The sequence below is a fragment of the Ciona intestinalis genome, chromosome 3, assembly GCF_000224145.3.
Source record: "Ciona intestinalis chromosome 3, KH, whole genome shotgun sequence".
In the NCBI taxonomy this organism is placed as follows: Eukaryota; Metazoa; Chordata; class Ascidiacea; order Phlebobranchia; family Cionidae; genus Ciona; species Ciona intestinalis.
In genome coordinates, this window is record NC_020168.2 from 5,123,308 (window position 1) to 5,137,781 (window position 14,474).

Here is a 14,474-nt window from a genome sequence, read left to right on the forward strand (position 1 = left end):
GTGCGAAAGTTCAAAGACAGAATTTACAATTTCAAATCCAAGAAAAGTAAAGAAACGTTCGTGGTGAAACATATGACACCTGTAAAAACAGATAAAGTCCATACCAAAGTAGGTATTTGTAGTATTTAAAACTAAGAAGAATCATCTAAAATTGATTATTGTAGTCATTAAAAATAAAAATCGCAAAAATACATTAGTGGCACAATTCACCTCAGTGAGTTTTGCTGTTTATTTGAAATCAACTCTGGCAAGCTGGCCACAACTCTGACCAACATTTTGCTGAGTTCATCATGACTTGACAAATCTTTGCACTCTCTTACAATGATGTCGGTAAAACAATGCTGATGAAAAAGTTTGTCCAAAAGTGAAACAACAAGTTGAAATCGAGCTCCAATACTGGAAATTGAATGAGTCAATGTAACTTATTTACCCCATTGTGGCGGGGCAACGACAGTCATTATAACACAGGTTTTCTGTTTCGTACATCTTGTGCCAGCTTATGGGTTACCTGTATGTAACTTTGTGGGTGATTTTTTTATATGTGGCTAACAATTTGGACAACCTATTAGTGACCACTGGGTTGGAACAATTGTAGGTAAGTGTCTTGACCAAGGAAGATACGTCTACTACGATAGCAGGAAGGGGCCTTGAAACCATAACCTTTAGGTTACAGGCAAGCATGTTAACCACTCTGCTTTTACTAGTGCTAGATGTTACAATGCAAAATAAATACAAGTATTTAAGCAGTTGCTGTTTTCAGTATAATAACAGAACATAACAACAGGTGACCATGCTTATTTTCTTCCAACTAAATGTAAATATGTTTTTAACTGTAAGCGTGTTTTAACAGCTGTTGTTTTGTTAATATATCCTGTCTTTTGGGTTAAAATATTTCTAAATCTTCGCTAGCGTAATCAAAGAGACAAATAAAAGTTATTCTTATTAAAACATGTTGTGCAGCATAAAAAATATGCCTGGTACACATAATTTTAAGTTGAATTGAAGACATAGGAAATATAGATCAGTTTAACCAACATTACTTTAGCTTTGGTATGATGGAACAAAAACTCAGTATTGAAGATTGAGGAGAGAAGTTGGACAGCAGAATCATAAGCTGATTTTCAGTTTTGGGATCTAAAACCCATGACAGGTTTGCTTGTAAGATAATTGACTCGAACACATTCAAAATATTGTTTTCGTGGCCAGTGGTGCTTACCTGCAAACATTTAAATTTATATATAAGGTGCATATTTCTAGTTGGGATAGCCTATATGCTGTTTCTTTATGAATTCTTCAGTAGCCCTTTTTAATTACATTACATTTTTGTCCCTATTTCTCTATAATACATTACTTTTGTCTTTATACTGTACTGTAGGTCAGAAAAATATGCAAAACAGCAATATATATATTCTGTTCTCTTATTGTTCTTAACAATTGTTTAACAAGTAGGCCTATTACTTTTACAGCACATAACTTACTACGATTTATGGTGACAATCATTTATTTAAAACATAATTCATATATATATACATACTTTTTCAACACGTGTTATAAACGCACAAATAGATTTTTCATCATAATTTGCTGACTCAAGGCTAGAAACGCATTCTTCAAGGATCATGTTAAATTCTGCCATTCTTCTTTCGTGTATATTCTACCTACATAAATTGTTCTATTGCCATAGACAATTTATATTGCATTTCATTTTTAAATATAAAGATACATATAGGTTCGGCACGAATGTATGAACACAAAAGTTCAACATGACAAGTTTTTTCTATGGTTATTCCCCGTATGTGAACACGCGTGACGTCAGGTTATTGCGATGAGAGCAATGACATACGTTCGTAGAAGAGATTTTTTATTTCGTATTTAGCAACTGCTAAATGACTGTAAAGGGTTTCCGAAAACGATTTATGCAACGCAATACTTTGTTTATACAGCTTCAGGATGTCATGTATATCGATATATATAATTATGACGACGAGATTGACCACCGACTCATGAAATATTGGTGGTGATCAGTTATCATTTCATCTGAAAGGACTTGGCTTTGGTACATCAAAAATTCCCCAATCGCTCCTTTAAATGGCAGATGTGCTGTAGCTTTTATGTCACCGATATAAAAGGTGGGCGCTCCTAAAACTTGTCTTGCTTGAAAACGTGAAAGTAGTTTTCCGTTGCACCAAACACTACTTGCATTCACTCCAGCATCCACGTCCCATTGAACTGTAAGAACATTCCACACATTGATTGCAGCAGCGTTTACATTTTCCTTGCGAGCATTTATTGTGGAATATGTGGAGGTTGTTCCGGATATAATTATTTTGTCATCGTTTTGAACATAAACAATTTTTTTCCAATTGCCACCCTTGTCGTCGCCGAACAAGCCGTTTCTATTTGTAGAATCTCTGTTCTCGTATCCATCGACTCGATAAACGATAGTGACTGACAACATGTTAACTGTGTTAATATTCAATGTAGGAACCAGTAGCACTTGATTGGTTCCATTAAAAATCAAGTATTTTCTTCCGTTATGATCATCGCTCGACAATGTGGGTTGCCGATCAGGGTTGCTTTGCAATGCTGGCGATTTTGACAAGCCTTTATTGATCAATTTAGAAACACGATTTGGGACAACATTTGCGACGTAATTCCCTTCATTTAAGTTGTAATGCACTGACGCAGTTCGACGAATGTAGTCAGTAATGTCGTACCCTTTTAACAAGATATATATAAATCTATACATACCAGCATTGTGTCCACGGTCAAACCAGAATAGAAACTTTTAAAGAATACCTATTAATTCTGAACCACCAAAAGCAATTTAACATCGAGGCGGATAAGTTTGTACAGCGGGGAAGACAGGACACCTTTTTATTCTGTTTTCTTTTCTTAATTATTTGGTATGGTAAACAAAAACATTCAAAATATTATAAACCTGTATAACCGCTATACGACTCACATATAGACCATTGATAATTGTTGTTTAAAACACGATAGGGTTATATTAACATTATGTGTTATAAAGGTGTCGCATCTTCCCCCGCAGTATACTTTTGTTGTGTTTACGAATACAGTATTATATTTACACCTTGTAGTTTGAGTTTATATGATGGCCCTAAATATTGTCTAATATAGTATTTATAGATTATGTACCTGTTTCAGTGACGATCACAGTAATTGGCATTTGATCCCAACCCATATTTTGATCTGTTCTATTGAGTTCAACAATCGCAACGTTATTCTTGATTTTGATTTCGGTCACTGTCGCATTAAACTCGTGATCTACAGTGGGGTCACTTGGTATAACTCTGACTGCTACATCATATCCATACCACAAGGAGGGCAATTTGGTTGTAAAATTGATGGTAGATTGTTGGGTTGGCGATTTGGAACACCTGGTATAACTCCATTGAGAAATCTTCTTTGATTCTAAAAAAATTGTCTGCCTTAAAGCGAGTGTAATCTATTGAATATGCCTATTATATAAGTTAGGCGCAGTAAGCAGCAATATAATGTACTGTCAATAACCTTTGACGCACGTTTTCTAAAGCCGTGATAACACTGTCGAATAATTCTGTAACATTATTTTCCTGATTATTATTAAATGGGGGTCCGTAAAAAGAAATTAAAAAAGTCTCTTCTGACAAAGTGTCCTATCTTCCCCCACCCTACTATATCTTTAAGTAAATCAGACGTTTACTAAACATGTAAGCATTGTTACCCCTTATACCTGAACGTGATTCAGCGCAAAACATTAGGAGCAACAGAAGAATTTGGTAAAGATTCGCCATGCTTGAAACTAGTTTGTTGATATACTAAAATTTACTGCACTCGCAGGAATACCAGTTGTGGCTCACTCAAAATACAAATAAGCAAAAGGCGTCAAATGTCGTATGCACCACACACTTCCGCCGTTTGGTACCTGAATCATAGAGGTTATACACTGGTTGGCTCTATACGTGCATTTAAAGGTCGAAATTGTTCTCGTTAATACACGACTAACTACAATGTACACGTCAGCATGTTTTTTTGGAAAACGCAAACCATCTGAAACAGACAGACCCACACCTCGTCCCTGACGAGTTATATAGCCTTCCACATGTATGTAACTTTGTGTGTAAGAGCTAAGATTAGTGAATCGCACACTAAAGTAAATTTGTGTTGATGTATTGCTTTGCTAGAAGTGCACGGCCGAAGCAGATTGACATAATAAGCACACAGTTACATTCAGTTTACATCCAGTTGGACAGAAACTGCATTTGTTCACCGTGCTTCATAACACTCTTCAAAGTAGTTTGGATTAGTTTTAGTTGTATTTATATTTTATTTTTGCAAACTATTTCAATGACATGAACATACGACTATACGTGTATAAATAACAATTTTTTTGGCTGATATTCCCTTTTATGCGGATAAAAGCTTCGTAACTTTACCAAAGTTCGATATTTCGGCCTTTCAATAAGAACTATATGTAATATATATACATTCAAATATTTTAAGAAATTCTTCGATTGTGGTTTGTGTTGTAGAACAGTTTATTAATACATCACCAGGATCTAGTCATTTTCTGATTAAGACGAGATGGCCCACCGATCCATGAAATAACGGTGGTGATCAGTTATCATTTCATCTGAAAGGACTTGGCCCCGGTACGTTAAAAATTCACCAATCGCTCCTTTGAATGGCAGATTTGTTTTGGTGTTTGTGTCACCGATATTAAAGGTGCTGGGCACTGATAAAACTGGTCTTGCTTGAAAACGTTCGAGTAGTTGTCCGTTGCACCAAACACTACTTGCATCCATTCCACCATCCACGTCCCATTGAACTGTAAGAATATTCCACACATTGATTGCAGCAGCTTTTACATTATTTATTCGAGCATTTGCCGCAACATATTCGGAAGTAGTTCCGGATATAACTATTTTGTCATCCTTTTGAACATAAACATATTTATTATGATTTGTAATAGCGTTGCCAAACAAGCCGTTTTTGCTTATGGAATACGTATCATCGTATCCATCGATTCGATAAACGATAGTGACTGACAACATACTAACTGTGTCTATATCCAATCCAGGAACCAGTAGCACTTGATTAGTTCCATTAAAAATCAAATACTTTCTTCCGTTATGATCATCGCTCGACAATATGGGTTGTCGATCAGGGTTGCTTTGCAATGCTGGTAACTTTGACAAGCCTTTATCGATCAATCCAGAAACACGATTAGAGGTACTATTTGTGACGTAATTCCCTTCATCTAAGTTGTAATGCACTGACGCAGTTCGACGAATGTAGTCAATAATGTCGTCGTACCCTTATTATAACAAGATATATAAATATATACATACCAACATTGCGCCCACGGTCAAACCAAATAAAAACACTTTTTAAAAAACTAAAAGTAACCATTAGTTTTTAACCACCAAAAGCAATTAACATCAACGCGGAAATTTTGTGGAATGGGGAAAGATGGGACACCTTATTAATCCGATTTCTCGTTCCATTTGGTAGTAAACAAAAAGCGTTCAAAGAACTATAAATCCGCATAACCACGACTTACATAGACGGTTAATAATTGTTTAAACAGGATAAGGATATATGGATATTATAGGCTATATAGGTGTCTCAGCTTCCTCCACAGCGATATATATTTTCCTTCACAGTACTATATATTTTGCCATTAAATATTTGCACTTCGTAGTTTTGGTTTTATGATACCTCTAAATACTTTCTAATATAGTATTTATAAAATCTGTACCTGTTTCAGTGACGATCACAGTAATTGGCATTTGATCCCAACCCATGTTTTGATCTGTTCTATTGAGTTCAACAATCGCAACGTTATTCTTGATTTTGATTTCGGTCACTGTCGCATTAAACTCGTGATCTACAGTGGGGTCACTTGGTATAACTCTGACTGCTACATCATATCCATACCACAAGGAGGGCAATTTGGTTGTAAAATTGATGTGAGACATTTGGGTTTGCGATTTGGAACACCTGCTATAACTCCATTGAGAAATCGTTTTCGATTCTAAAAAAATTGTCTGCCTTAAAACAAGTGTAATCGATTGACTATACACATTATATAAGTTATGTGCAGTAAGCAATATAATATACCGTTAAGTACATTAAACGTTTACTAAGCTTGTAAGCATTTATCTTTTATACCTGAACGTGATTCAGCGCAAAACATAAAAAGCAACAGAAGAATTTGGTAAAGATTCGCCATGCTTGAAACTAGTTTGTTGATACTAAAATTCACTGCAATCGGGAATACCAGCTGTGGCTCATTCAAAATACAAGTAAGCAAAAGGCGTCAAATGTCGCATGCACCACACACTTCCGCTATTTAGTACCTGAATCATAGAGGTTACAGGTGCTGAAATGCAGTATAAACGCTTTTAAAAGACGCGCATGTTCTAGTTAATACACAGCCATAGTTTATTAAAATATGACACAACTAACAATAATGTATATACGTCAGCATGGGTTATAGAAAAACGTAAACCACTTGAAACATACAGACCCGTGTAACCTTTTCGGACAATTCAAATGACGTGACACCTTACCACGTTACCCCCTATGCACCACTCTGGAACTTACTGCATGGATCTCTGCCACACATGTAACTTTGTGTGCAAGAACTATATAGATCCGTGAATCGCCCACTAAAGTAATGTTGTATTGATGTTATTGCTTGCTGTTATTGCTTTGCTAGAAGTGCACGGCCGAAGCCGATTGGCATATGCACAGTTACATTCAGTTTATATTTAGTTGGACAGAAAGTGCATTTGTACACATTTAATATATTACTCTTTCAATTGGTTTAGATTATTCTTAGTTGTGTTTATATTTTTTGCAAACTGTTTTAATTACATGAACATACGACCATATACAACGTGTATAAATAACAAAAGTTTAACAAGCGAGATTTGTTGGAAGACTGTTGGGTGGGCGATTTGAAACACGCAGTAAAACTTTATTCAAGAATCTCCTTTGATTCTAAAAAACACCACACCTTAAAACTGGGCTACACATATTTTTTGAGCAGTATAAATACACAAAATACTTGATAATGAAATACAGTATACTGATATAGCATACCTGAAAACGCTTCGACGCAAAATTATAAAACGAGTGGAAGAGTATATGTTAATTAACTTATAGACATCAGGGGGGGGGGGGGATGTGGCACCTTTTCATTCTATTTTCTTGACCCATTTGGTAGTAAACATAGAATATTCAAAAAATGATGAAACCGTATTCTCGCGACTTTTATAGACCATTAGTTGTTTAAAACACGATCAGGATTTTCGGATAGTATGTGCCAAAGGTGTTCCATCTTCCCCCACAGTATAGGCTACTAGATATAGCATATAATTAGCTCGGTTTTATATTTTTTGTATCTTTTTCGGTGTTGGCTATTCTGTTGCATGCTTTTTATTACTGTTGTTAAGTATAGTAGGATGGGGGAACATGGGACACCTTATCATTCTATTTACTGGTTACATTTGTTGGTAAACAAAGAAAATTTAAATAAATATAAACCCGCACCCTGATGACTCCCATTGACCGTTGTTAATTGTTTAAAACACGATTAGGGTATTTGGATATTCTGCGTTAAATGTGTCCCATCTTCCCCTACCCTACTATATAAAAAATAGGTGTTGAACGTATACACAAAGCCATCCTAGCACCCAAGAACCGAAATATTATTTTGCAATAAGTTTTTAAATGTTCCATCTTACATCATACTAAATATGAACAGCCAATCAAACACAAAGCAATCGCGTCAATCGCGACAGCGACAAGTATCAAGTGGAAGCCTCGTTTGACCGTTCTCCTTACCAAACAAAACGCGTCGATTTTATTTAAACCCATATTTGGTTGTAGATTTCTTTTTGATAGAACTGGTAAATTTGCTGTTGTCACTGAACAGACTAGCTCCCAAACAAAGTACATTAGTTTCAAGTGATTTTGTACAGAAGATAAACTTTTAAAATTATGTATTAGTAATCTTTGTAACTGGCAATATATCAGGTAAAATTAGGCTAAGTTGTAATTTTATTAGGACAAAGTGTAATCGGAGAATTATGTTTTGTAATATCATGTTTTTTTTATTAAATAAACGAGTTTCTGTTTTCTGAGATAAATACAAACCACAGTATCCACAAGGAAAAGGATCGACAGAATTGTATGTAATATATTATATTTCTATGAAAAGACCACAAAACTCGAGCTTGTTGTGATTTAAATGACGTCACGTGATAAAAGTTGTAAGGAGAAAAGGGGAAACGCCTCGCCCACGAAAGACAAGGAAATGTATAAATTATTACAGATATATTGGAAACTAATGTATGGTGGTGTAAATAGAATAAGCTAAATTACGTTTAGGTGTTCAAAGTTTATTTCAAACTTGCTGAACGGAAGTTATATAGTTAGTGTTTTATTCGCGTCATTTAACGCCATTTTTTCTTCGGGTCAAACAGGAACAAGTCTAGACTTTTTACTAAAGCTGTTTGTAACAGACGCTGAACCAAACTTGAGCAAGTTGAAAAAATTGTTGATTTGTACACGGAGAACACTTCTGAATATAGTAAAAAGAGACAAGCAGCATCATGAGCTCTGTCGCATCGTCTAACTCTGGACAGAAATGGAATCCAAAAAACTTAGAAATTCGTACTCTTTCTGTTGAAAAGACGCTGGAACCGCTTGTAGTTCAAGTGACAACGTTGGTTAACAATAAGGGACCATCAAACAAGAAGAAAGGTAGAAGCAAACGACCAAAAGTTTTAGTTGCAGATGTGGAAAAAGCAACTTCTTTGTTTATTGAACATGGATTGGAAATAGCAAGGGATAATCCGGAGTTAAAAGCTGAACTGGAAGAAGCTGTTGAAGATACACGCCGTGATGGTGAAGTTATGTCTAAAACATCTCATGCCTTTGCTGATGATCCATGTTCTTCAATGAAAAGAGGAAGTATGGTTCGAGCGGCAAGAGCTCTTCTATCTTCTGTCACTCGACTCTTGATCCTTGCTGACATGGCTGATATTTACAACTTGCTGCGACAACTTAAAATTGCAAGGAAGTCCGTGGGCTTGGTTAAGGATTCTAATAATCCGGATGATTTGATCAAAAATTTCAAGGCTTTTGGGACGGATTTGGCTCGTCTCAACCATGCAACTATGTTGAGGCAGAACGATTTAAAAGATTTACGCAGAAGAGATGAACTTGCTGCTGCTCGTGCAGACCTTAAGAAGAACAGCATGATGTTGTACACTTCATCACTAGCTTCCATTCGACATCCAGAAGTTGCGGCAGCAAAAGCCAATCGTGATTATGTTTACAGAAAGGTCTTGGGTGCGATGGATCGGATTTCAACTGCGGTGCAAGCAACAGGGCCATCGGAACCTAGGCCAGAAGAAGGTGCTGGCGAACTAGCCTTTGCTTTGGATGAATTTCTCCAGCGAGTGGATATGGAGCCTCTTGACTTTGATGAGGTCCGTCACCGCCCATCACTTGAAGAGAGGCTTGAGAGTATCATCAGTGGAGCTGCTTTAATGGCTGATTCATCTTGTACTAGAGAGGATAGACGTGAAAGAATTGTTGCTGAATGCAATGCTGTCAGACAAGCTCTACAGGATCTCTTGCAGGAATATTTGAACAACGCTGGTCGTCGTGATAAATCCGATGATCTGGAAGCTGCTGTGGATCACATGATGCAGAAGACAAAAGACCTTCGTCGCCAGTTATGTAAGGCAGTTATCGACCATGTTTCTGATTCTTTCTTAGATACCAACATCCCTATTCTTGTACTCATCGAAGCAGCACAAAGCGGAGATGAAAAGCAGGTGAAGGAATACGCACAAGTCTTCCGTGAACATGCAAATAAATTGGTTGAAGTTGCGAACCTAGCATGCTCTATGTCTAGCAATGAGGAAGGAGTTAAGATGGTGAAAATGGCAGCAAAACAAATTGAGACCTTGTGTCCACAAGTTATCAATGCTGCGCTTACACTGGCTGCACGACCTAGTAGTAAAATTGCCCAGGATAACATGAATGTCTTCAAAGATGCTTGGTTAAATCAAGTTCAAACACTCACTGAAGCAGTGGATGAAATTACCACCATCGAGAATTTCTTGGCAGTTTCTGAAGCTCATATCCTGGAAGACGTTACCAGCTGTGTGGTGGCACTTCAGCAAGGTAACCCGGAGATGCTGGATAGAAAAGGAGGTGACATTCGTGGCAGAACAGCCAGAATTTGCCAGGTGGTCATTAGTGAAATGGAGCATTATGAACCAGACTACTACACACAAAAGGTGGTTGACTCATGTGAAATGCTTAAGAGCCAGGTGATGCCAAAATTCGAGGCTCGATTGGAAACCACAATTAATGCTTTGGCTAAGGATCCTCAAGAAGACCCACAGGAGAATGAGTTTATTGATAGCTCCCGTTTTGTGTACGATGCTGTGCGTGAAGTTCGTCGTGCTGTGTTGATGATCAAGAATCCAGAAGATGTTGATGATTCAGACATAGATGCCATGGATGGTTCCGAGAGTGGAGCAAGTCGTCTCAGTGGAAAGACGGTGGAGACAGAAAGTGGCCCAACAGATCAAACCATGATGAGAAGGTTGCCAGAGGCTGAAAAAGCAAAGATTTTACAGAATGTGCAAGAATTTGTCAAGGAGAAAACTCTTCTTGATCTTGAGATTTCAAAATGGGACGAATCATCTAACGATATTATTGTGCTGGCTAAATCTATGTGTGTAATTATGATGGACATGACTGACTTCACACGGGGACGAGGACGTCTAAAGAACACAAGTGATGTGATTGATGCAGCTCGAGAGATTGCTGATGCTGGATCCAGGTTGGACAAATTGGCAAGAGCTATTGCAGAGGTTTGCCCAGACTCAAGTGTGAAACAAGATTTGCTTGCTTACCTTCAGCGAATTGCTTTGTATTGCCATCAGTTGAACATGTGCGCTAAAGTGAAGGCAGAGGTGCAGAATATTTCTGGTGAGATGATAGTGTCCGGGCTCGACAGTGCCACATCGCTTATCCAAGCTGCCAAGAACTTGATGAATGCGGTAGTCCTTACTGTCAAATCATCGTACGTTGGCTCAACCAAGTACAGGAAAGCAGGTACCATGCATACAGATGGTATTTTGTGGAAAATGAAGGCCCCAGAGAAGAAACCACTTATTCGAAGAGAAATTGGTGATGACAAAAAGGCTCCTGTTCGGCGGGCTTCACAGAAACGACTTGTCAATCCAGCCCAGGCCCTTAGTGAGTTTAAAGCTGACATTTAAACTGGTCTACTGTTGCGTAACTTTTATACTTTTAACTGAAAATGAGCCAAAATTTGTGTACTTTTAATTTTACATCATTTCCGGTGCTTTTTTACTCATTTTCATTTCAGAATTGTGAACGTGTACATATTAGTTTTCTGTTTGTGCGTATAACCTATTCTGTCAAGAACTGCCTGTCTTTAGCCTATTTAATTTTATCAAAATAAGGTATTTTTATACTTGACCATGCATTGAAGTTAAGTTAACAGTATTTGTTATGATACACTTTACTTTTGACCAAATTAATGTCAGTCAAGTGCCTTTGTGCTTATTTCATATACCAATTAATTCCAAGTACTGAGCTGATTTTACCCTTTACGTTTTTTTGCTGTACAAATGTTTAATCTGATCTGTCATTACCAAATGCTGTATAGGTGGGTACTATAGGTTTAGATTAGTGGTACAAACGGTGCTTTTTCGCATGGCTGATACAGTGTAGATTATTGAATTTCATATAATGCGTTTGTGTGCTTTTAATCATGTAGCATTTGTGTTTTAAATACATAATCATGGCTTGTAAATTTTAATCAAATTCTTATTATTATTAACGATTACGACAGACAGGGCAAAGGTTGGACGAAGTCGTAGCGATACAGTAAAACGCATGACAACTTAAGAGCGAATCATGCCTTGTGGCGAATTTATTTGTAATTATTCTCAATCAAGTGGTTTAAATTAAAAGGTCACATTTAGATTACATAACTATAGTATGTATATATTACTGTAATACATCAAAAAATAATATTTTTCGTCCCATTTGGTAGTAAACAAAGATTGTTTGTAGAATTAAATAGCCTATCCTCATTACTTTAAACGAGCATACATTATTGTTGTCACACCGATTGGAAATAAGGAATAATAAGTGCTGGTGGTATGTCTATCTTACCCCAAAGTACTACATCTCTTTAGTTGTATAGACACATGTAGTAGGGTGGGGGGAGATGAACCACTTTAGCACATAATATCCAAATATCCTGATCGTGTTTTAAACAAATAACATCAGTCTATGGGAGTCGTGAGGATTAGGTTCTATATTCCTTTGAATTTTCTTTGTTTACTACCAAATGGGACGAGAAAATAGAATGAAAAGTGTTCCATCTCCCCCCCCCACAATGAATGTGGTTTGTTCTGTCTTGCCGTATAAACAGCAGACATGACAGTCAACGGTAATTACGTATAAAAAAAACAAATAATTTTATCTAACTTATATGTAAAAATGATAGCTTGTAATTGGTTCTAGCACAGTTGCGTATGCTAACAACGCGGTATAGGTCTACACATTTCCTGCCGAATTCAGTGTAAATTATTCAACTTTTTGACGTCGTTTGCGACAATCGTCAACAACCCAATGTACTATTTTTAATAGGTTACAGCACATAAAATACGCATATTTTAATTTGAGTTTTAGTTACAGGGTGTTGGTCATTAATATACATAACAGTTTAAACCATGACGAATCGTTGCCAGACTCTTCTATTTCTTTCAATACTTTGCGCCGAAGTGTTTTCAGGTATATTGCAGTATACTGTGTTTTATTTTAAAACATTTCGACATTGATCCTGCGCATAGATTATGTGAAATCACGATGTTTTTAGAATCGAAGGAGATTTCAGAATGGAGTTTTACTGCGTGTTCTAAATCGCCAACCCAACAATCTACCATGAATTTTACAACCAAATTGCCCTCCTTGTGGTATGGATATGATGTAGCAGTCAGAGTTATACCAAGTGACCCCACTGTAGATCACGAGTTTAATGCGACAGTGACCGAAATCAAAATCCAGAATAACGTTGCGATTGTTGAACTCAATAGAACAGATCAAAACATGGGTTGGGATCAAATGCCAATTACTGTGATCGTCACTGAAACAGGTAAAGAATCCAAGCGCAATCATAGAGTAGGCTGGGGGAAGATGGAACACTTTTCATTCTACTTTTTGTCCCATTTGGTAGTAAACAAGAGACATTCAAGAAATTATATACCTGTATCTTAACCGTTGTTTAATGTTTAAAACACGGTAAGGATATTTGAAAAATTTCTGCTAAAGGTGTTCCATCTTACCCCACAATTCTAATGCCTATAATATAAAATACTTACTGCAGGAGTATATTTTTAAGTAAGTAAACCACGATACATAGACTTTAATATATATACATATAAGAGGTATATAAACAAAGCGAAATGTAGGTGTTAGTATATATGTATGTTTTGTTTAATAGGGTACGACATTACTGACTACATTCGTCGAACTGCGTCAGTGCATTACAGCTTAGATGAAGGGAATTACGTCACAAATAGTAGCTCGAATCTTGTTTCTGGATTGATCGATAAAGGCTTGTCAAAGTTACCAGCATTGCAAAGCAACCCTGATCGGCAACCCACATTGTCGAGCGATGACCATAACGGAAGAAAATACTTGATTTTTAATGGAATTGATCAAGTGCTGGTTACTAGGTTGAATATAGACACAGTTAATGTGTTGTCAGTTTCTATCGTTTACCGAATCGATGGTTACGAGAACTCTACTTATCATCTTATAAACGGCCTGTTCGGGAACGATAATCATGGTTGGAAGAAATTTGTTTCTTTCACAATAAATGGCGAATTGAATATATCCGGAACAACCTCCACATATTCCACAATAAATGCTCGCAAGGAAAATGTAAACGCTGCTGCAATCAATGTGTGGAATGTTCTTACAGTTCAATGGGACGTGGATGGTGGAATGGATGCAAGTAGTGTTTGGTGCAACGGACAACTACTTACACGTTTTCAAGCAAGAGAAGTTTCAGGCGCGCCCACCTTTGCTATCGGTGACATAAAAACATCACCAATAGGCATACCATTCAAGGGGGCGATTGGTGAATTTTTGATGTACCGAGGGCAAGTTTTTTCTGATGAAATGATAACTTATCACCACCAATATTTCATCAATCGATGGACTGTTTCAACTAATTTCAACTAAACACAAACCATATTCGAGAATCTTTCAAATGTTTAAGCATACTTACAGTAACTTAGTATTCTATGGTTTAAGTGTATATTATACAGTACATCATGTAGTTGATCAAAGCCGTAAATAAATTATACGACGCTTATCCACATAAACTATAC

At 36.8% G+C, this 14,474-nt stretch overlaps 5 protein-coding genes across 5 annotated transcripts in view; 2 read left to right on the top strand and 3 right to left on the bottom strand.

Annotated features, from left to right (window-relative positions):
* LOC113474095 overlaps positions 1 to 1,772 on the bottom strand; it is a 1,890-nt gene extending 118 nt beyond the window's left edge. Inside the window, exons 1-4 of the mRNA XM_026833677.1 lie at positions 1,535 to 1,772; positions 1,041 to 1,216; positions 211 to 396; positions 5 to 79 (exon numbers count right to left, since the gene is read on the bottom strand). Of these exons, the coding sequence (XP_026689478.1) occupies positions 5 to 79; positions 211 to 396; positions 1,041 to 1,216; positions 1,535 to 1,636 (539 nt within the window). The 5' untranslated portion in view covers positions 1,637 to 1,772. The remainder of the gene's footprint in view (positions 1 to 4; positions 80 to 210; positions 397 to 1,040; positions 1,217 to 1,534) is intronic.
* Positions 1,773 to 1,975: 203 nt separating this feature from the next.
* LOC113474096 lies at positions 1,976 to 3,859 on the bottom strand. The gene is made up of 3 exons (XM_026833678.1): positions 3,737 to 3,859; positions 3,160 to 3,435; positions 1,976 to 2,718 (listed from the first exon to the last, which is right to left on the bottom strand). The coding sequence occupies exons 1-3, from the start codon at positions 3,795 to 3,797 to the stop codon at positions 1,976 to 1,978; spliced, it is 1,080 nt and encodes a 359-aa protein (XP_026689479.1). The 5' UTR covers positions 3,798 to 3,859.
* A 290-nt stretch (positions 3,860 to 4,149) lies between these two features.
* LOC113474106 lies at positions 4,150 to 6,341 on the bottom strand. The gene is made up of 3 exons (XM_026833723.1): positions 6,178 to 6,341; positions 5,765 to 6,040; positions 4,150 to 5,320 (listed from the first exon to the last, which is right to left on the bottom strand). The coding sequence occupies exons 1-3, from the start codon at positions 6,236 to 6,238 to the stop codon at positions 4,578 to 4,580; spliced, it is 1,080 nt and encodes a 359-aa protein (XP_026689524.1). The 5' UTR covers positions 6,239 to 6,341; the 3' UTR covers positions 4,150 to 4,577.
* Positions 6,342 to 8,624: 2,283 nt separating this feature from the next.
* Positions 8,625 to 11,887, top strand: LOC100177963 (catenin alpha-2; the record flags this gene model as incomplete). The annotated part of the gene is given in 1 exon segment (XM_002131712.5): positions 8,625 to 11,887. A coding segment is annotated over 1 exon segment (2,694 nt). The 3' UTR covers positions 11,322 to 11,887.
* A 512-nt stretch (positions 11,888 to 12,399) lies between these two features.
* LOC108949321 lies at positions 12,400 to 14,325 on the top strand. The gene is made up of 3 exons (XM_018811168.2): positions 12,400 to 12,870; positions 12,956 to 13,231; positions 13,580 to 14,325. Exons 1-3 carry the CDS (start codon positions 12,810 to 12,812, stop codon positions 14,323 to 14,325), a joined length of 1,083 nt encoding a protein of 360 aa, XP_018666713.1. The 5' UTR covers positions 12,400 to 12,809.
* The last annotated feature ends 149 nt before the right edge of the window (positions 14,326 to 14,474 follow it).